Source organism: Meriones unguiculatus, chromosome 8 (genome assembly GCF_030254825.1).
Source record: "Meriones unguiculatus strain TT.TT164.6M chromosome 8, Bangor_MerUng_6.1, whole genome shotgun sequence".
NCBI lineage: Eukaryota > Metazoa > Chordata > Mammalia > Rodentia > Muridae > Meriones > Meriones unguiculatus.
The window spans coordinates 75,233,346-75,255,110 of NC_083356.1; the positions used below are offsets into that span (position 1 = coordinate 75,233,346).

A 21,765-nucleotide genomic window follows, 5' to 3' on the forward strand; every position below is an offset into this window, starting at 1 on the left:
CAAGGGCTTCATTGGTTCATTTATCGGGGAGCATAAAGGTTAGGACTGGGTGATTCCGTAAGCTCAGATCCAAGATGCTGTCAGCTTTGCTGGAATTTGTTTCTGGGCTCTCACTGTGGCTGGAGTTCTCCTCACCTGGGATGGACCCTATAGGCTTGTCTTGGGACTTCCTGGCTTGGCTCTGGCTGGAAGCCCAGTTGCTCTGGGCCTTGAGCTTCCAGCTCTGGGCACGAACAGCCCTGGCTCTTCTGAGTCTTTCCTTTGGGCTCAGGGTAGCCCTGGTCTTGCCAGGCTTTGAGCCCTCGGTGACGTCTGTCGCGCTGGAGGTCTGGGTGGGCTCCTGGGCAGCCTCTGTCTTCCTGGGCTTTGGCTTTGGGCCTTGGGTGGCCTCTGGCTTGTTGGAGTTGTGCCTTACACCATGGGCAGGTGTGGTCTCAAGCATGCTCTGCTTTTGGTGTTCTGAGACTTGGCTGACCCTGGAGCCTCTACTCAGGCCTAGGATCTTTCTGATCTTTCTGGGGTCTGTCTGAGGCTTTGGCAGCACGCGCTCAGAGGGCATCACAGCTGTGGTGGAAGTGCTGCTTCTATATTCCTGACTGGTTGACAGCTCCAACCCTGATGCGCTCAGAACTGGGAAAGTATTCCGAGAGCAGCCATTGGCCTCTCTAGGCAGCTCTGGGAAGAGGGGCCTTCCAGGCCACCCCCAGCCCATAGCCCTGAGACCTACCAACTCCCACCAGGCCCACCTTCTCAATGTGCCTAGGCTGTGGGGTGACAAGAAGCCCGCTCTGGCCTCTCTTCTGGCTCTCCCCAGAAGGTTTTCCCACAAGCCTCTAAACTCCTCCCTACCCCTTCTTACATGCAGCAAATCCCTATTCTTCCTTCAGCTCCTTAGAGCCTACCCTGATCCCCTTGGTCTTAGCCACACTCCTGCCCTCTAACCCCAGTACCCCTAGCTGTCTTAAGATTCACTTCCTGGGGACAGGACTGGGCCACTCATCCCTGTCACTAGTTGTTAGGCACAGGCCTGTCTCAGGGCCTGTTTGGGGATGATAACCAAATGGAAGGATGGGGACTAATACTGCCACTTTGAACCAACGAGCACTGGGACCAGCCTTCTCCATTGCTGCCACCCCACTCCGGGGGGCTCTGAGGATCAGCCTTCTTGCTTTGCCCCTTCATCCCCTTTTGGCTGGTGATAGCAACATTGGGACTAAAACCATGTTGGATATGCGTGAGGTGTATGGCTTAGTTCAGGGACACACTAACAAGCAGAGAGAAAAAGAACAGACCTTAGAAGGAAGAGGGGGAAGTAGTGATAACTGAGAAGGGCCTGAGGGTGACTGGTCCCAATTTTGTGCTGGGCACTGACCCTCTTAGTCCTTGCCACATCCCTTTGAAGTTGGGAGGTAACTCCTAACGTGAGAGTCACTTGCAGAGACAAAGCAAGGCAGAACCCAAGGTCATACTCAGCTTGACTCCTCTGCTGCTTTCTAGGCTTAGCAGGAACATCAAGGACTTACTGCTGAAGACTGAGCTTGAGGAGCTCTGGTCCAGGTAGCTGTCTGTTAGGGATGTCAACTTCCGAGCAACCTTCACCTATAGCAAGAATCAGGGTGGAAAGCTGCAGGTTGGTTGACCCTTGCACTCACAGCCATGGGCCTGCAAGGCCATAGGACAGTTCAGTCTTTTTTATTTGTTTGTTTGTTTCCCTCCAAGAGAGGGTTTCTCTGTGTAGCCCTGGCTGTCCTGGAACTTGCTCCATAGACCAGGCTGGCCTTAAACTTAGAGACCTGCCTGCCTCTGCCTCCCTAGAGCTGGGATTAAAGGCGTGGGCCTCCACATGGCTAGAAATCTTTTTTTTTTTTTAAGATTTATTTTCTACTTTTTGAATGTGAATGCATGAGTGTTTGTATGTACGCAAGAGTACAGGTGCCCACAAAAGTCAGAAGAGAGTGTCAGATACATGGAGTTAGGCATGTGTGAGCAGCCCACTATGGGTTCTGGAAGCCAAACTCAGTCCTCTATAAAAGGAGTATTGACTTAACCACCGAGCCATATCTCCCCCCACCTTTTTTTCCACCTTGTGCTTGCTCTTTCTCCCAAGCTTGGAGTTCCTCACAGACACTAGGTAAAATGGGTGAGGACGCCAGAGGGGAAAACTGCAGGCAGGCCGTTAGTTAGGCTAGGCGGGCATTGTATCCTGGAAACAGTGCTTGATGAACATTGGTTCACATGGGGGCCAGGCTACTGTAAACTCAAGTGTTGAGCCCTGGGGAATGCAAGTTAGAAACTGAGCAGTCTCTTTCCCATGTTTCATTCTTTCATTCACCCAATAGGGATACTTCTGCTATGACTGTTTCCTAGTTCAGAGAGCCAAGTCTCTGAGCACCTAAGTAACCTGCTGGAGCCACTTGTTGCCAAGGAGAGAACAAGTTTTGTATCCAGCAAAACTTGTGGCCTCCTCCACCCATGGTCACATCTGTAGGTGGGGAGAAGAAGCTGAGAGCCCCCTGCCAGCCATCCCATTGGGCTGTGGGCTATGCCCATCTCAGCTTATCTCCCAGAGAGATGATGCCCACAATAACTTTGGGTACACAAGTGAATGTCTGCTCTTTCCTAGGAAGAACACTGGTATAGCATCCACTACAGCTGCGTGGCATTGTTGAATACAGACTTAATTGATTTTGGCGCAGACACTCCTGTGAATCTCAGAAATGTGACACTTAGGGAAAGGACCCGGAGACAAGACAGCAGGCCACACTTATTCATTTAAAGGAAAGGAAAGTATGGAGTTAGGAATTGGGGCAGCCTCATGCAGAAGTGGGGCTGGAGCAGGGGCCTAGATAGGTGCATGCACAAAGGGCTTCCTGGGAGCTGAGAAGGTGTTTGTTGACTTGGCTGATGAGGCTATGGTATACTTAGTTTGTGAAAAATTTAACTAACCCCTCACTTAAGACTTGTGCAATTTAAAACTTGTGCAGGGTAGAGGATTGGGGGAGGAAAGCCGGCCAGTAGTGGCACACGCCTTTAATCCCAGCACTCAGGAGGCAGAGGCAGACGGATCTTGAGTTTGAGGCCAGCCCAGTCTACAAAGTGAGTTTCAGGACCGCCACGTGTACACAGAGAAACCCTGTCTCGTAAAACAAAAACAAAAGACTTGTGCACTTAAAAATAGGCGTGATGGCTCACATCTGTAGGTCCTAGCACTTTGGAGCTTAACACGGGAGGATTGCTGAAAGTTTGAGGCCAGCCTAAGCTATATAAGTTCTATAGTAGCTGTAAAACACTGGCTCAAAACAAACAGGTCTGAGTGTGGTGTGGTTTGGTGGTGTGTTGCACGCCTTTAATCCCAGCCGTAGGGAGGCAGGGGCACATGGATTTCTTCAAGTTTGGAGCCAGCTTTGTCTATACAGTGAATTCCAGGCTAGCTAGGGCCATGTAGTGACACCCTATTGAAAAGTAATAATATCAGGCAGGGAAATAGATGATTTGTGAATGACCGCCTCAGCTGATGCCCCAGGCACCGCAGTCTGGGATGGCCATGTGCACCTGTAGCCCAGCACCGGGGTGGAGTGGAGGAAGTGGACATGGAAGGTTCTGAGGATGTTTTACTCTCAATAAAGTAGAACATAATTGAGAAGGAAAGACACCCAACATCCTCCTCTGACCTCCACATGGGCATGTGTCCTGCCCAGAGAACACACATGTGACACAAGCGACACACACACACACTGTACTTGTCTATGCTGTAGCCATAGACAAGTTAGGGCCAACTTAGTAAGGAAAGCAAGGCACACGTGGCCAGTTTTCCGAGTTCTGTTTTTATGGCACAGTCATGGGGTGGGCACCCTTGCTCTCGTCTCCATCTCCGATGAGGTAGGTCAGCCTCATATTGGACTCCGAGGGCCTCAGCAGGAGCTCCACTCACCTTTTTCTCCTTTGCTACCTCTTCCTTTTCCTTCAGAGTCTGGAGGGTCTCCATGTCTTCTTCCGGGATCTCGGTGAAAATCACTCCCTGATTCCAGGACTCCAGCAGGGCCCGGGCTTTCTTCCGGTCCATTAGCCTTTGCCTGTCAAGTCGTTTCCCAGGACCCTTGATCAGTCTCTGGGATCCAACCAACCTGCTGTCCCCAGGGGCCAGACAGTGTGGGCCCTGAAAGGCAGCTGGGCCAGAGTTCTGAGCCCCACCAGCACCCACTCCTGGCCAGAGGTCCCTGTTCCACACAAGCTTACACCACAATGTTTTGAGGGTGGCTGGCCTTGTGACCACTTTCTATCATCCGACTTAGCTCCAGCTTGGCCAGTTGGGCCATTTGGCTGTTAAGCACGTTTTCCACAGTCATGCCAGGAAACAGGCTGTTCATCACCGGGGCTATCTGCCAGGAAAAGGGTACCCAGATTTGGAACAGTGGGCAGAGGGTTAGAGCTCCCTTCACCCCAGGGATGAACACAGAGGCTTCCATAAATTCCCTAAACTAGGGTCTTTTAACCCAGAAGGAGCAGGAGACCACGGGAAATGGACCTTTCCCTAATGGCTTGGGAGCCAGACAGAACAGGGACTGGCTTCTGAACAGCAGGGCCTGTATGAACCCTGCTCTGCACCTGTGGATGGAAGGAGGGTAATGTTAGTGGGGGAGGCGGGCTAGTGGGGAGGAGGGCTAGTGTGGGTAGCAGCTCATTGTCACTGGTTTCTTCTAGGGACAGGAGCAGCAGTCAAGTGGCAGGGTATGAGCCTTTCTGGCTCAGTAGGAGCCCACCTTTGGAAAGTTGGGGTTCAGGAGCAGGACAGTGGCAACATCCTGGCGAGCCCCCATAAGGTTCTGCAGGACCTGTCGGATCTTGGCGCGGTGCAGGTAGTACTGGGCCTTCTCAGGGTCGTGCTTTATGGCTAATGAGAAGTGGTGCTCTGCTGTCTGGAACTGCCTGAGGGACATGCCCAAGGCTGCTATGAGCTGCCAGGAAAGATGGCAGCTACTGGGCGCCAAGGAATTGGAGGGAAACTAGCTCCTGGCACACTCCTCTCTCCCACTCATGTCAGCCAGGCCCTTGATGGACCTGACACATGGATACTATAACTTTGGTTGTACCCTATTTTTTTTTTTTTTGCTTGTTTTCTTTAATTGTTTTTTGAGACAGGGTCTCACTATATAGCCCTGGTTTATTGGAACTCAATATGTAGACCAGGCTGGCCTTGAACTCTTAGAGATATACCTGCCTCTGCCACCCAAATGCTAGTGTTAAAGGCATGGGCCACCACACCTGGTCCTAACATTTTTAAAAATGTGTATGGGTATTTTGCCTGCATGTAAGTTTGTGCACCATGCTTGATCACTGGAACTGAGTTGCCATGTGGGTGCTGGAAATCAGCCTAAGTCCTGAAGGAATCTTTAGAGAGAGGCTAGTGGGAGAGTAGCAGGACTTGAAAATACATTCCGAATCAAACATTATTGAATATTGAATTTTTTTCATTAAAAAGCTTAATTACTAAAGCCATCAAATTTATTTTGTGGTGAAGATGTGAATAAAATCTCTGTCCAGAAGACAACTAGTAGGTGGCTTCTGGTGAGCCCCCTCCCTGTCCAGCACTGTCCTCAGCCACGCCCCTCTTCCACCCGCCTGTGGCCTGTGGCACACCTGCGCTTCTGCAGGCAGAGGCCCATCTTCTCCTGCAGCACACCCATTCGAAAGTTGGCTCCCTCGTCCTGTGGGCTCAGAGCCAGCGCTTGGCTGTAGTCTGCCTCCGCGAAGATCAGGTTGCCCAGCTGGAAGAAGCAATCTAGGACCCGAGGGCAAGGTCTGAGTGCATCCCCAACTCCCAGAGGAAAACTAGGGCCCAGCCTGGACTCCTTCAGCAGTTAGCAAGGGTCTGACTGCCAGCCACCCAGCTCACCGCCTCGGTTGATGTACAGGCCCTTCTCGTTCTGCTCGTCTCTGATTGCCTTGTTCAGCAGCAGCACACCCTCCTGATAGGCGCCCTGGGTGTAGCAGTACACAGCAAAGTCGTTGTAGGTCAGCAGCAGCTGGCGCTGAGCCTGCCGCGCCAGGTTGCTCTGGTTGTCAGTCACCATGTCCAGTGCCTTCAGGAAATCTTCCACAGCTGGGTTGAATTGCTGGAGCCGTCTGTGCAAGGTACCCCTATTGTGGTGGACATGGCAGGTAGCAGGGAGGGACACAGGGCCATAAGCGCCCCATTTGGCTAGAAAGGCTACTGGCCACCCTAGGCCTTCTGGACCATGACCTCTGACTGTAGTGAAGTGTGCCACAAGTCCTAGGTCTGAACTCTGGGCTTGGTCCAAGATTACTGCCTGGATAACCTATTAGTCATCTGGATAGTTTCCCAGATTGTGAGCCAGGTATGTGCTCTCTTCCATGTTCAGGACAACTTTGTGGAGTTAGGTCTCTTACACCTTTACGTGGGTTCTAGGAATTGAACTCGGGTTGACAGATTTGCTCTGCAAGCTACTTTACCCGCTGAGCCATCTCACATGCCCCTGTTCAGGCCTTTGTGTACACACACTTTAGCCAACTATCTAGATGAAAAAACCACCAGGTTTAGGGAGATTGAATGGCACCAAATCCTTGGGATACCAGATATTACCCCTAGCCTCACACTCTCCCATCAGGAACCATTCAACAGGCCTGGCTGGGGTCCTAGGGTTCCCAGGTTATCACAGGGATCACCTCTCTCTGGTGCCATGATCCCAGCCAAAAGCAGGGAGGGAGAGGGTATTAGGGGCTAGAGGGAGAAGCTGAGGCCTAGGGAGGGCCAGAGACTTTCCTGAGACCACACAGCAGATCTTCAGGAGGACCAGCCCCTCTACACCCTGGTACCGGAAGAGGTAGAGGTTGGGGTCCAGGGGGTTGTTCTCAATGGCACAGCTGATACGTTTCAGTGCGCGGTGTAGCTTGCCCTGCACAGCCAGGATGCTGGCATCTTGGAGAGACTTCTTGGCCTGGTCCACCATCATCTGGAGCAGCCCTTTGGCCTGTGGGTGCTTGGGGTCCAAGTTCAAGGCGCTTCGAAGGTCCTGATAGCAGAGTTTGGCCTGCAGGAGTGGAGGGGTGGCATGGTGGGGTGGCACTCTCCCAGGAGCGGGGAGAGGAAGCAGGCCTCTAGAAGACAAGCTGGTATCTCACCATGTTTCCTGTGTCCCTCCCTGCATTATTGCTCTACGTTCCTGGCCTCCTGACTGAGGCAGGGAGCATCAGGGGGAAAGAAAATCCATCCCCAGCCTCAACATTAAAAGCTCCTTTCCAAGTGCAACCTCACTGAGGCCGGTCAGCCTGAATTTATGCTGATGTTATCTCCTAGTAGGAGTCCTGAGGTGAGGACATTGTGTGGCCTCTTTCTCTCCTGCATCCTTCCTCCACTTCCTGTCCTTTACATCCACAGCAGCTGTGACCAAGGACAGACTGAAGTCTGGGTATGGGCAGAGAGCATCCCAAGGCAAATGCCTTCCATTGGTGTGCGGGTTAGCCAGTCAGTCAGCATTCTTAGCAAGCACCTCACTGTCCTGTGGGTAACTGGTTGGAGGGTAAGCTGGGAGGACTGGGCAGTGGATGAGACAGGGTGGGGCTGAGGTTGTCATGGGCTAGAGCACTGGCTGTATGGCCTTGGTCCAGGCACCTGTGGGCTGTTTTACTGTTCACCTTCCTTTAAGGGTTCCTGTCAGTCTTGGGGATGGGCCTGGGCAAAGATGTGGGTTCAGAGCAGCTCTTCACAAGACATAAGTGGAGGTGGGAGTCAGCAATAAATATTATGAGTAGACTCTTGCCTTTGAAGGGGACTCCACGGAGTCACTTGTGTGACACTAAAGCCCAGCCTCTGGCTAGAACCTGTGTGGGCACCCTTGCTCAGCCACTCTCCATCCTGGCCTGGTGAAATGAAGTGAATCTACCCTTCTTCCTCTTATCCTCTCTAGCTCCTCCCCATCTTGTTGCCAACATCCCTGCTCACCTAGAATGAGGCACACTGCTCAGGAGCCTCTTCCCTTCAGTTCTATCAGGACTATGGACACACTCCCCATCCCCCTCACTCTTTCCTCTTGCATTCTGCCTCCTTCCAGGACTGTCTCTCCAACTGACAGACTCCACAGCAGCTAGAAGTATCCCCTAGAGGTCACTGTCCCAGGGAACACTCTACCGAGAAAGACCGGGGACCCACTTCTCCCTGTAGGGCCCTCTCTGCTGCCTACATCCTCCTCAACCTACTCCCTGTGACCCTGCATCCATTGTCCCCAAGCTGTTCTCTGCACTCTCTGTCCCATGCTCAGTCAAGCAGGGAGGCGGGGCTTTAGAACTTGTCCACTGTGCAAGTACAGAAGAAAGACAGGATGCCCGGTGTCCTGGTATACACCTTTAATCCCAGCAGAGGCAGGTGGAGCATGTGAGTTTGAGGCCAGCCTGGTCTTTGGAACGAGTTTAGTACAGCTAGGGCTACACAGAGGAACCCTGTCTTAAAAAACAAAAAAACAAAAAAAACAAGAGAACCCCCCCCAAAAAAAATCCACCAACAACAACAAAAAGAAAAAGGAAAGAAAGAAAGATAGAGAGGAAGGAAGAAAGAAAGGAAAAAAGAAAAAAGGAAGGAAGGAGGGAGGGAAGGAAGCCAAGAGGAAGGGCCATATCAGCTAATGTCTACGGTGTCTTGGATGCATGCGCCTGAAGCAGGTGAAGTGCTTTCTGCATAGGTTTGAGGACAGTGTGGATCCCCAGAACCCATGTCTCAGCCGAGAGCTCTAAAGATACAGGGATAGTGTGACATACCCAAGCCCCCACCCCTTCTGTGGTTACCAGAGAGCCTAGCACAGGTCTGGGCCAGAGCCAGGGCTGACTGGTGCAGGACCACTGCCTGAGCAGGCAGGGTCCTCAGGCAGTGCGTGGACATACAGGGGTAAGACTTCCAGCCGGCCTTGCCTCCTCGATCATCTTGGACACACTGGGGGCCCCAGGCCACACACCTGCCCCGCCCACTGCGCACTACCTTCTGGAAGTAGTTGTAGAGCCGGGCGCGGAGAATGTAGACGTCGGCAGTGGCCCTGCCCTGCTTCACCTCCCTAGTGATGAGGGAGAGGCACTCCTGAGGCCGCTTGAGGGCCAGTAGGCAGGCGATGCTGGGGGGAGAGCAGAGGGCAGAGGACACTCGGCCTGGGCCAGGAAGAGGCTGCTGGGAGGGCTGAAGGCACGCCACACTCACCATCGGTAGCTGAAAGAAGGGTTCTGGGGCTGGAGGTCAGAGGCTTGCAGGAAGACATACAGGGCTTCCTGGAACTCACACAGCTCAAACAGGCACTGGCCCTGAGGAGAGGGAACTGTCAGTTCTGAGATAACGCCAGCTCTGCTGAACTCTGCGGTTGGCAGAGGACGGGAGAGAGGCCTGGACAGAGACAGAGACTTCAAGAGACAGAGATGGAGAGATGCAGAGCTGAGAAGAGACACCAAGAAACAGAGAGGAACACAGCAACATGGAGATCTGAGAAAGAACTCACAGCAGGTGAGAGCAGTGGTGGTCTGGAATTCACAAACATCCTCCCCCTCTTTCAGATGAAGGAAATAAGGCCAAAGAGGTGAAGTGAGCTCCCCAAGGTGACACAGGAAGTGAGCTGGCAGGACACGGGCCCCTGAGCAGTTATCTGAGTGCTTCGAGGGCTCTCTTGCCTTCTCTGGTATGTCTGTTTTGTGTTTCACACTGTAGCCCGTACTGGTCAGGAACTATGTGACCGCAGCAGACCTTGAACTCATGACAGTCTTCCTGCGTCAGTTTCTGGAGCGTTGGACTTGCAAGCCTGAACCACCCCACCCGGCCCAGTGTTTCTTTTTTATTACATGTATTTGTTCTGGGTAGGAGGCAGGCTCATGTCACAGCTCATGCGTGGAAGTCATGCGTAACGTGCGGGTGTCCGCTCTCTTTCCACCGTGTAGATCTCAGCTATCAAATTCAGGCTGTCAGGCCCAGGAGGCGAACACTCTCACCTGCTGAGCCATCTCACTGGCCCCCAAAGCTTCTTTGTAAGAACCGAATGATTTGGCGTTTTATGAGACTGGGGCTTGAACTCAGGCCCTTGGCAGATGTTCTACCACTGCTACAGCCAACTCAACTTCTACCCAATACCTGACCTTCAAAAGAACAGACACCGAGGGTGGCGAGCTGACTCAGCGGGTGAAGGTGACTGTCGCCATGTGTGCCCACATGCTACAAGGAGACAACTGACTTCTGCAGGTTGTCTTCTGACCTCCCTACGCACACGCATGCACACGTACACATGTGAATAAATAAATGTAAAAATAAATGTTAAGCAATTAAAATTTTTCCTTAGTTCTAGGGATAGTACTCAGGGCCCTCTGTATGCCAGGAAGGCCTCCTACCACTGAGCAACACCCCTATGGACTCACCCAAATCACATTTAAAATTTGGTTCAGCCATACTCATCACATTCTAAGGGCTCAATACTCCCCTGTGGCCAGTAGCAGCCCTAGTAGACAGTATAGAGTAGATCATATCCTTACTGCAGAGAGTTCCATTTAGACACCCCTGGCTGTTGAAATTAGTAAACCGGCGATGAGGGCAGCAAGTGGGGACACAGACACAGGGCCAGGAGGCTCCAGGCACTCAGATCCTATCCCAGGAAGACTCCCTGCAGCCGGAAGGCAGGCCAGTAGCTGGGTGGAGGGTGAGCGCCGCTCTGTGGGCGGGGCAGCCTAGGTACCTGGAGGTAGAGCACAAAGGACAGCCGCTGCAGGTATTTGGTATTGCCTGGCTCGTAGGTGTAGGCCCTGCGCAGGTTCTGGAGGGCAGAGGAGAAGTCGCACAGCTGGATGAAGGCCTCAGCACGGAAAATGTAGAAGTCTACCTGAAGACAAAGAGACCCAGGCTGCTGCTTCCTCCCCGTTATCTGCCCTCGGGGTATCTCCTCAAGGCCTAGCAAGAGTTTCATGGTCCTAGGAGGTGTGACAGTGAGGGAGGCGGAAGTGTAAACCAGTGGCTTCCGGGGACTCTGATTGTCTTACCAGGCTGGGGTTCAGGTGGAGGGCACGGGAGAAGAACAGCACAGCTGTCTCCCAGTCCTCTTGTTCTAGGCACTTATGGCCTTCGTGATAGCTGTGAGGACAGGAAGGGTACAGGCAGTGGGGCTGGCCTTGATCTTGGACCAGCCCAAGACATTCTCAGGGCACAGTGGGATAGGCAGGAGGGAGGGAAAAGGAATCAGAGCTCCAAGGAGGGTTTCAGGCCATCAGCCTTTTATCCATTAGTGTTCACTGAGGCACAGAGAGGGACAGCAGCCACCTTAAGGCTGTGTTAATGACTGTGTGCAGCAGGAACCTGGGGCTGGGGACAAGGAAGTCACTCACTACTCTTTGACTTTGACAGGCACTGATGTCCCCGATATCTTTGGTTTCTGAATATCATCAATCCTATAGAACACCTGGCTAGACCCAAAGATGCGCCGCAAGATCTTCTCCCGGGGTTCAGGGACCTTTAGCTTTAGGGCCTTCTTCACCTGGGCATTGTCAGGCTCCTAGAACCACACCAGGGGCAGTAAGCTTGGAAGGCCTCAGGGACCACCCCACATCACTTCTACACTCTCCCAGGAACTCTGCCTGGTGGAGGAGGTATGGAAAAGCCTCCTAGTGGAAGGCACACCCAGTCTGGAGCTCAACAGTCCCACAGACGGCGTTCCGACACTTCTCTAACCCTGCCTCTTTCCCTCTCCCGCGGTGAAGATCAAGGAGACGAAAGTCCTCGTAGCCGCTGCGTCCTCTGTTCCCTTCTTGGACTCTGCCGGCTCTCACCCTGTGCTCTGCTCAGTATTCTCAGCACCCCAGCTCAGACCCTGCCCCACATGCAGGATTTGAGGTTGCTTGTCAGTTCTTTTGAGAGTTCCCTGAGACTCACACCCAGCAGACCACACTGAGCAAGCACTTCCATTACTATCCTCCCAGGACTTCTCACTTCTGTGTGGTTACCCTTCCCATTGTCACCAGAATCAGGAACCTATGTCTCTTCAGTCCTAAAGTCCTGCATTTCACTCCTCAAAATCTCTCCACGGGGGCTGCCATGGAGGTACACACCGTTGATTCCTGCACTTGACTGGCAGAGGGAGACGGGTTTTCCTCAGTCTATAAAACAAAAACACAACAACAACAACAAAGCCCCTACGAAAACCTCGCTGCCCTCTCCTTTAGGGCTGGGAGGCCCATCACCCTTCTCCCCTCCCGCACTACAAATGATGAAGCTTCCCCTGAAGGGCTTGACCGGCTCTGTCTTAAGCTCTTTTTGCAGCCCTGCCCTCTGCCTCGGCCTTCCCCTTCTTCTTCCTCAGCCCTCACCTCGCTTATATCTGACATGGCCAAGTTTCCAGGTTGACCTCTAGCCTGAGTTAACTCCCTGGTTCCCTGACTCCGTCGTTGCTAGGCACCAGCTCCAGGATGCCCAGAGGCCCCGCCCATTTGGCCACGCCTCCGAGAGTCAATAGAAGCTTAGGTGGGTCAAGGCCTACGTCAAGGAAAGAACCTGTGGACTGTGCGCGCCGAGGCGGGCCAGAGTAGAAACGTAACGAGGCACGAGCCCTCCCCCACCCCACCCCCCCCGCCCCCGAGCAAAGGCGATGGGACGATACAGGGATACACACGCCGTGCAATGCACCCAGAGGCTGGCCTTGGCCGAGCCCCGCCCATTTCCGCCCCGCAGAGGCAAGGTGGACACCAAACTCGGCCTGGATTGGTCGTTGCTTGGCACGTGGCGATGATATTGGTTTAGGGCTGTCTGACGTCAAGGGGCGGGGTCATGGCCCTGAATGGGGTTGGTGTGTTGCAGTTCGGCCTTTTCCGCCCCGGAATGCGACGGAGTTGGGCTTTGAGGCGGTGCGTTTCGGAGGCTCCGTTCCCTGGGAAGCGGTGGCTGGTGAGCGAGGCGTGGTTTGACCGCGCAGTGTCCAGGGGCCTGGCCCCGCCGCTTCCACCGTCTCCCGGATAAAGTTTCCCAAGTTCCTTGTCAGTGCCCACCTGCCAACATTTAAAATCTTAGGCTGCGAATGCATGTGTGTGCATGTGCCTTGTGGTTGCCAGAGGGCAACTTGGGAGTTGGTGCGCTTCACCATCTGGGTCTCGGGGATGGAACCTAGTTTGTCGGCAAGTACCCTTACTTTCTGAGCCGTCTTTCCGGGCCCCTTGTGAGTTGTTTTGACTTAGTTAAACAGCTGCAATATTGACCGGCTCACAACTTAGGTGCGGCACCCCCATTCCTGTGGGGCCACCAGGAGTTCCCAGGCTCCTAGGCGATGCTTCCAGAATCCTGGCGCTCCTCTGTGTTTTCTGTGTGTTGCCCGCAGGTGGCTGGCCTAGGGAACCACGGAATGCCGGGCACCCGGCACAGCGTGGGCATGGCGGTGGTGGGACAAATAGCGCGGCGACTGGGGGTGGCGGAGAGCTGGGCTCGCGACTCAAGGTGTGCTGCCGACCTCGCCCTGGCCCCTCTTGGGGATGCCCAGCTGGTACTGCTCCGGCCGCGGCGCCTCATGAACGTCAATGGGCGCAGCGTTGCCCAAGCTGGTGAGTTATGGGTTTCATGGATAAGAGGGCACAGAGACCAGAGGGGGGGGGGTTCAATTGTGACAAATGCCTGGTGAGCCCGAATTACTGCAGTGAGGACTCCGGGAGCCTGTTTCTTTATGTATGGGGCCGTCGTGGTCCCTCTGAGCAGATGGGAAGTGACGAGGGAGTTGTTTCCTTGTGCCCAGCGGAGTTGTTTGGGCTGGCTGCGGAGGAGATCTACCTGGTACACGATGAGCTGGACAAGCCCCTGGGAAAGCTAGCTCTGAAGCTGGGGGGCAGCGCAAGGTGAGGCCTGCGTGTGCTCAGGACTGGGTGGGGCTGCTGGCCTCCGTCAGGGCGGAGCAGGGTTGTTGAACACATGTGTGTAGGCTGGGCTGCCCTGAAGGAGGCCTGGGCAGGGGAAGTGAGGAAGGGCGCTGCCTTAGGAGGTACTCACTACTCCCCACATCCCTCCAAGGGGCCACAATGGCGTCCGGTCCTGCATTAGCTGCCTGAAGTCCAGTGTGAGTCTGCCCCTCTGCCCACCCCTGGGTGGGGGTGGCCGGCGTGGGCTCCTCAGTGTATCTCACCAAGACGCCCTCATTTTCCTGGAACCCCACAGGCAATGCCAAGGCTGCGGGTGGGCATCGGGCGCCCCACACACCCCAATATGGTGGAGGCTCACGTCCTGGGATGCTTCTCCCCAGAAGAGCAGGAGCTACTGTCCCCATTGCTGGATCAGGCCACTGACCTGCTCCTGGACCACATCCGTACTCGGAGCCTCGGGCTCTGACCACAGTGGACACGATTGCCTGCCTGCCCGTTCCCTGAAGCCCGGAAAGGGCCACACAACTGCCATGACACATGTGGTACCCACTGTTTATGTAACTTGTCTGGGTTGCCCCGGGCCACTTGCAGATTCAAGGAAGGTCTGTGGCCACAACAGTCTATTTCTGCGGTGACTTGGTCTCTCCATGTGCTATTTGTGGTATAGGAAACGTCTAGGAAGGTTAAACTTTCTGAACTTTTTGAGAGCGACAGATGAGTAGATCTGCAAGATTAAAAGATGCTGGCTTGAAATCTGAAGCCTCCTGTGGGGGGAGCCTCTAACTAATTTCTTGCCAGTGGGGTGGGGACAAAAGGGTCTGACAGACCCTCTCCCCAGGGGATGGGTAGGTATTGGTTAGCCTTAGGCCATTTTACAGGTGGGGAGGATCAGATAGATCCCACGCTATCCCCAAGGCCACCCAACTACAGCCTGGCAGAACTAGGGCTAGCTGTCAGCCTGCTGTCCCCAGGGTCCCTTGCACCCCTACCTCATTGGTGTTCTGGAGCTGGCAGATCCCCATTCGGGCAGCGAAGGAGAGAGACCTGACATCCTGAGGGTTAGGTGGGATGCGGACCCGGCGAGGCACCAGCCCTAGGTCCCCTGGATGGTAGGTTGTAATGGCGGAGAGCTGCTGCAGCAGAGAAGCAGCCGCCGTCTTGGTTGTCTTGGTGCTGTGGAGAGGGACCGGGGGTCATCCCCTCCATTTCCGCAAGAGGAGGCGGAGGGTCTGCGGAGGCGCCCACAGGCCTGTCTCCTCACCTCTCTTTGGATGGGCCCTGGGGCTGCTTCTCCGGGTGGGAAATGAAGCCCAGCTGTGACTTTGACACCACGGCCCTGCTGAGCAGGGTCAGCAGCTGCTGCAGCAGCTCCTTGCGCTGCAGCTGGAGCACCACATCGAACTCGCCGTCCTCCGAGTCTGTTTGGATCTGTCAGTTCGAGGTGGGCTAAATACCACAGCGGCCCAGACACCCACCCGCCTCCAAGCTAGCGCCGGCCTTCGCAGTGTCCCTGGTCTGTGGACAAATCATCAGGCTCGGGGCTCTCCAGAGTTCAGCTCTTTGGAGATATGAAAGGGATCACTTCTTTCTTCCGCCAGCCTACCGCTGCCTCCCATGGGCTAGGATTAAAGGTCTGTACCACCACACCCAGCCTTGTTATGACAAGGCTGGCCTTGAACCCAGTCAGGTCTTGAATTTGGAATCTTCCTGCCCCAGCCTCCTCTGTACCTAGTATGACTAGACCCACTCTTGAATGGATCTTTGAGGTCCAGAGTCAGAAAAGAAGTCTGGCCATGAGCCTCTCAGGAGCCAAGTCTGGCTCTGGTGGCAAGTTTCTTGAGGTCAACACTTGTCCTCCAGCCACTGGCCCCTTGGTGTCTCCCGCTGCTCACCTGCATGATGTCCCGTAGGAGGGAGGTGGCCTGGGCCAGGACTGTCTCCAGGCTGGTCCGAACTTTCTGTTCCTCAGTCAGCTTCTCTTGTAGCTGCTCCGCCTCTGCTTCCTGCCTCCTCAGCTGCTCTTCCAGCTGGTCTTTCTCGCCTCTGACCCAGGACAGGTAAAGCACACAGCTTGCCCCATCTCCCACCTCTTCGCTGCGCCCCGCCTTTTCTGTGCAGCTCATCTAAACTCAGGCCTCAGCTAGTCTGATAGCCCAAGCCCTGAGGCTCTAGACAAGGGCATGCCCAGTAGGCTCCCCCCAGCTTCCACCCCACTCGGCTCACTTCAGGATCTGGTTGTCGTTCTGCAGCTTCTGGGAGTTCTGTTCCAGTTTGGAGAGCTGTCTACGCAGCTGCTCTGCCTCCTCTGTGCACTGTTTCTGCTGGCTGCACTTCTCCGTCAGCATGAGGATGATCTGCAGTGGTGGGCAGGTGCCGCAGACCTCTGGTGGGACCCCAGCCCATGCCTTCCTCCCTCCTGGAGGTACAGCTGCAGGCGGGCCAGTACCACACCTCTGGACAACAGCTAGGCAGGGGGCGGGCTCCGCTCAGTTATGAGGACTTTAAAGCAAACAGACTCCAGTGCTAGGGACAGCGCCCCCATGAGGAAAGCCTGGGACCTCACTGCAAACCCTCCCCTCATGACTTGGTTCTGAGGCCCGCCCTCATTTCGCAGGAGGAGGGCATGGTGGTCTTGCCTTCTGATGGCCTCTGTTGTTCCTGGCCATGATCTTTTGGGTGTCCTCCAGCAGCTCCAGCTGCCGGCGCAGCTTGTCGTGGGAGCCCTTGAGCTGATCATTCTCCTGCTGCAGCTGGATGCCTTGCTGGGACACCTTGGACAGCTGCAGTGTCACGCTGTTGTTCTCTAAGAGGGCTCTCCTGGTTGTCTCCCACATCTGGTTGGTGGCCACCTTGCGAAACTCAGTGGCCACCATGTTCACGCGGTGGATGATCTCCTTCCTCAGCCTGGCCAGGAGGGTGGGGTTGGAAGGGAGCCAAGTGGGTAGGTATAAGTCTTGGTAACCCCCCCTTTTTTTGGGGGGGCAGGCAGAGAACCCAGGCTCTTCCACAGAGAATCTCTGGGCCTTTGGAATTTAAACCATTGAAACATTCTTACCTATTAAATAAACACAAAGTAACAAGAAGTGACAAGAGGACAGGGAAGCATCCAGTGCCCTCCTGGGGACTGGCTGGGAGCTTACTCTTCTGTCCTCACCCCCCATGAATCCCAATCAGCGTTCTGGGGGACAGAGGCTGGGGAGTCCATTGGTCCCCTTCTGGAAAGTGAGGAGAGCTGAAGACTGCTGTGGCCCCAGCAGGTCCGCAGCCTGCCCACCTGTCCTTGTCCAGCACAGACTTCTTCTCCAGGTTGTACATATAGTCCTTGTATTCGCCCTCCTGCTTCCGAAGCTGCTCCTCCAGAATCAGGTACTTTTCTGTGAGCTCTTCCTTCTGCAGGCGGAATTCTTCCAGGGCGATCAGCTTTGCTCCTGCCCGTCAGGAGCCACAAGGCTGGTGAGGCGCTGCCTCCGAGGGCCTTGAGTGACACCCCTCCAAGGTCTCAAACTTGCCCATGTCTTCCTCCCCTCTTCCTCAAGAGGTCCCCCCTCCGTCCCTCCCCCTATGAGAGTAACCGTGACAATAGCAGCTGCCCCTGGGCAGACAAGTCCCAACACCCCCTTTCAAATGGGTAGCATAGATCAGACCCTCCATCTCTCTGAAGAATTTCCTCATCTACAAGCTGGGGAAGGGGGAGCATTTCTGGCCTTGGGAATGCGTGGACAATTAAGGCAGACAGTGTCTGAGGTGCCATGCAGTATTACTGCTCCAGGTAGCTGTGGCATTTGCGGTTCCCAGGTGGACCCTGCCACAGCCAGTGACAGCTGTGGATTGGGGACCTGCAGCCTTCAGTGGCAAATCCCCACCGATATGCTGGCCCGTCCCCCTGGTCCCCTCACCAAGGGCGATGTTCTCTGTGGTGAGCTGGTCCTTGGTTTCCTGGAACTCATGGCGCACCTGGGCCAACTGTGCCTCGAAAGCGTCCTTCTCTATCTCCTTGGCCAGCTGTAGGTTCTGCAGCTGCTCATTGAGGTCTGTGATCTCTTCCACCCTCTGGTTCAGTGTGCGCTTGAGGAAGGCCACAATCTCCTTCTTGTTGTTGGCCAGCTGCTCGAACTCCTGGCGGAATAGCTTCTCTTGCACGGCGAGTTCATCCCACTTCCTCTGGTACCTGGGGTTGGGTAGGGCAGAGAACAAGGCCAAGCCAGGACAGGCCTGGTCACTGGTGCCACTGGACATGCTCTCCCAGACCCTTCCATAAAGAGCCATTTCAAGTTTCCCATGGCCTGACTCCATTCTCCTTTCCCACTGTCACACCTGGAGGCCTTAACCTCAGCCTGTGCTCCACTTTAGACTGTGTGTTTTAAGGTTTTGTGTGTGTGTGTAAGCCTGAGGTCAGTGTTGAGTGTAAGAAGACACTCAGTTTCTGAGGCAGTGTCTCTGAATCTTTTATTTATTTTTTTCCTGAGGCAAGGATTCTCTGTGTAGCCTTGGCTGTCCTGGAACTCTCTGTAGACTAGGCTGGCCTCAAACTCAGAGATCCACCTGCCTCTGCCTCCTGAGTGCTGGGATTAAAGTGAACCACACCCACTGTCTCTCATTGAATCTAAAGTGTACCAGCTTGGCTAGGCTGGCTGGCTGGTGAGCTTCAGAGAGCCACATCAAGGTCATGGTTATAACACAGTGACATGCCTGGCTTTTTTTTTTTTTTCCAAGAGTCCTGGGATCTGAACTCTAACATCCCTGCTGAGGACTTTGCTGAGTCATCTCTTTAGCCAGCATCTTCTATTTCTTACCTCACTCGAATGTTTATTTATTTCTATATTTACTTACTTATTTGAGACAGAAAGGGTTTCACTTTACAGTCCTGGCTGTCCTGGAATTCACTGTGTAGACCAGGCTGGCGTCCCAGCCTGACTCTGCCTCTTCAGTGGTGGGACCAAAGGTGTGCACCACTTCACCTGGTTACCTCACTCAGACACAGGTCTCGTGGGGACTGAGCCTGTGCTCCACAGTGGCAGCGGATGTTCACACTTTTTGGTTTCCAGGAGGCATGCATTTGCTGAGACTCCCCAACATCACAGACAAGGAAGCTGAGGCTCAAAGAGATAAAAGTGACAAGACCAGAACTTGAACCCAAGTCAATCAGACCTGGAAGCTGAGGCTCTTACCCACAATGCCTGTCTCCACAGCCAGCCCCCTCAGCTGGTCAAGCCCTTCCTCTGTATCTCAGGACCTAACAGTTTGGTAAACATTAAGCACCCAATAAACTATGTGTTAAATGTGTTTTCCTGCCAGGCTCAGGGGTGCATGCCTTTAATCCCAGCACTCTGGGAGGCAGAGGCAGGTGGATCTCTGAGTTTGAGGCCAGCCTGGTCTATAGAGTGAACCCAGGACAGCCAAGGCTACACAGAGAAGCCATGTCTCAAAAATAAATAAATAAACAAACAAATAAATAATAAATAAGTAGAAACTTCTCTTGTGGGACTAGTATGAAGCAGAGACAGTGTAAGGTGCTGTAGATACAAACATGTTTTGTTTTAATCCCAGGTGTGGGATAGAGGACTGATTCAGACTTTGCCTCATGTGGGCTCTGAGAGGAGCTCTTTGCCAGCTGCAGGTAGTTTAAATCTGAGGACTCTGGAGAGAGACTAAATGCCAGAGCCCAGAGAGTGTGGAAAGCTCTGGGAAGGAACCAGACTGCTGCTGTTCCCCTCTGCAGCTCCTGTTGCTGTTTTGAGACAAGAAGCTGAAGTCTCCTGAAACAAGGATTGGGCTGGCTCCAAAGAAATCAACAACACTCGCCAGCAGGAAGCAGCTAAGAGAACTGCACCCCCTCTCCCACTAACCCTTTCTCCTACCTGATGTTGGAAGGTATCAGGGTGGAGTAGGGAGAAAGAGATGTAAAAAAAAATGTAAGTTTTTTAAAAGTAGGGCTTCCTGGATCTACGCCTACTTGACGCCCGCTGTGACTTTCTGAAGCGTCAGTCCTAGGCCCAGCCACTGCCTTGTTGCCTTCTGTTTACATTCATTACAGATGTGTGGTATTCGTGTGTATGCGCATGTGTGTGCATGCGCGTGGAGGCCAGAGGCTGATATTTGCTGAGACCCCCAGTGACCCAAGGATATTGGAGCTGTGATAATTTACCCATTTTATAGGTGAGGAAATCAAGGCGCTCTACCCTATATATCGAAGCAGTCTCCTACTTGGACCCGGAGCTCACAAGTTCACCAGTCTAGCTAGCTAGCTAGCCTGCTTTAGAGCAGCGGTTCTCAACCTTCCTAATGCCGCACCCTTTAACACATGCACCTCATGTTGTGGGGACCCCCAACCATAAGATTATTTTTGTTGCTACTTCATAACTGTAATTTTGCCTCTGCTATGAATCATAATGCAAATAGCTGTATTCTCTGAGTATCTCAGGGTGTCATGACCCACAGGTTGAGAACCTCTGCTCTAGGGGGCTCTTTCATCCCTATCCCACGCAGTGGGACCATTTGTATGAGTGCTAGAGATCCAAATTCCGGGCCTCACATCTGAGTGGCCAGTGTTTTGGCTACCATCTCCCCATTTGAAGCATTGCGCTTTGGGGCTGGGGTGGGCACTTAACAATTGTCAGAAAGTTAGCTTCCTGTTGCTTATTTCCTTGAGATCAAATTTTACCCTACAGCCCAGGCTGGCCTGGAAATCACGACATAGCCTTCAAGCTGGCCTAGGACTTAGAACAAACCTTCTGAGATTGTAAGCATGTGCCACCATGCCCAGATTAGAAAATATATTTTTATAAACTTTTTTTAGAGAAAAATGTCCATTTCTAGCCCCAGCCTAGAGAAACAACCCTGGGCCTTGGCATAAGGAATGAAGGGCACAAGTGACCTCCCAGGCCACCTGGGGGGAGCCATTTCCAATTTATCCCACTGATTAAACTATCCTTTTATAGGGCTGAAGATCTTGTTGGGGCGTGGTGGGAGTTGGGGGGCTTAGCTGGGATTGAGATGCTAATGTTCCCCAAGCTCTGGGAGCTATGAAGGGGTGGGGAAATCCATTACCACCTTCAGTGTTACCTTGGGAAACGGAGGCAGGGAGGGCTGGGGCCTGACATAACAGAGTCCAGATCTAAGACGTGTCTGAACCTGTGTGCTTCTAGCCTGGCAGCACTAACATCCATCCCTACTTCCCACCCACCGGGCAAGCCTGTCCTCCAGGTCTTGGATCTGTTTGTGGTAGAATTCCTTCAGCTCCTCCACCAAGATCGACTCCGGAGACCGCAAGGTTATATTGAGATTCTTGCCCCCTTTCTTCTTCTTAACCTCAGACTCCTTGCCTCCTTTGTTTGACTTCTTTTTGGGAGCCATGGCCAATGGCTACCACTGTTTCAAGTCCCCTTTAAGAGGCCAGGTGGTTGCTAAGGAAGTTGGTCCCATACATAGCAACAGCCAGACAGCGAGGCTGGGAAAATTAAAGGGCTACTGTCCTCTTCCTGGCCTAGACCTAGCCTTTCCGAGCAGGATGCCAGGCTCTTGGATACAAGTTTGGGTTTGAGGAAGACCTTTCCTTCCCTCAAATGAAAATAAGTAATGGGGGAAATGAGTTACAATCATCAAGGACCTAGCCTGTCACTTTGGGATAATCAGAAGGAGGTCTAAGCCGGTAGGACCTCCTCATAGACTTTTAGCCAAGACTAGAAGACACAATCACTGGGCCCCCAGGCTAGGGAATGCCTCTTCTCAACTACCCTGTCAACTCCTTAGTGGCCCAGGCACACAGCATTTTATATTGGAGGCTCCAGCTTGGGCTCTTGGGATATCCTTAAAGCTTAATGGCAGGGGCCATCTGTTCCACACTACCCTAATAGGTGAAGTTCTTTCTGTAGCTTTGGTCCTGGCTGTAGCACGGTAGGAAGGGAA

General features: G+C 53.5%; 3 protein-coding genes across 5 annotated transcripts; 1 reads left to right on the forward strand and 2 right to left on the reverse strand.

Moving 5' to 3' along the window:
- Positions 1 to 16: 16 nt before the first annotated feature.
- On the reverse strand, positions 17 to 12,526 carry Ttc16 (tetratricopeptide repeat domain 16). The gene is made up of 15 exons (XM_060389950.1): positions 12,331 to 12,526; positions 12,073 to 12,120; positions 11,353 to 11,519; positions 11,011 to 11,101; positions 10,710 to 10,853; positions 9,200 to 9,300; positions 8,987 to 9,116; positions 6,835 to 7,049; positions 5,894 to 6,138; positions 5,638 to 5,779; positions 4,761 to 4,926; positions 4,237 to 4,379; positions 3,932 to 4,073; positions 1,511 to 1,599; positions 17 to 623 (listed from the first exon to the last, which is right to left on the reverse strand). The coding sequence occupies exons 1-15, from the start codon at positions 12,346 to 12,348 to the stop codon at positions 17 to 19; spliced, it is 2,448 nt and encodes an 815-aa protein (XP_060245933.1). The 5' UTR covers positions 12,349 to 12,526.
- Positions 12,527 to 12,773: 247 nt separating this feature from the next.
- Ptrh1 (peptidyl-tRNA hydrolase 1 homolog) lies at positions 12,774 to 14,613 on the forward strand. 3 transcript variants are annotated; one of them, XM_021661460.2, is made up of 5 exons: positions 12,774 to 12,904; positions 13,332 to 13,551; positions 13,740 to 13,839; positions 14,012 to 14,057; positions 14,156 to 14,613. In XM_021661460.2, exons 1-5 carry the CDS (start codon positions 12,788 to 12,790, stop codon positions 14,324 to 14,326), a joined length of 654 nt encoding a protein of 217 aa, XP_021517135.2. In that variant the 5' UTR covers positions 12,774 to 12,787; the 3' UTR covers positions 14,327 to 14,613. The 3 variants fall into 3 exon arrangements, with proteins under 3 accessions (XP_021517135.2, XP_060245941.1, XP_060245942.1); XM_060389958.1 differs by lacking the exon at positions 14,012 to 14,057; XM_060389959.1 differs by lacking the exon at positions 14,012 to 14,057 and having other exon boundaries at positions 12,858 to 12,993.
- Positions 14,458 to 21,229, reverse strand: Cfap157 (cilia and flagella associated protein 157). The gene is made up of 9 exons (XM_021661579.2): positions 21,044 to 21,229; positions 17,757 to 18,028; positions 17,135 to 17,288; positions 16,497 to 16,764; positions 16,084 to 16,214; positions 15,753 to 15,903; positions 15,122 to 15,288; positions 14,850 to 15,033; positions 14,458 to 14,584 (listed from the first exon to the last, which is right to left on the reverse strand). The coding sequence occupies exons 1-9, from the start codon at positions 21,211 to 21,213 to the stop codon at positions 14,513 to 14,515; spliced, it is 1,569 nt and encodes a 522-aa protein (XP_021517254.1). The 5' UTR covers positions 21,214 to 21,229; the 3' UTR covers positions 14,458 to 14,512.
- Between the last annotated feature and the right edge of the window lie 536 nt (positions 21,230 to 21,765).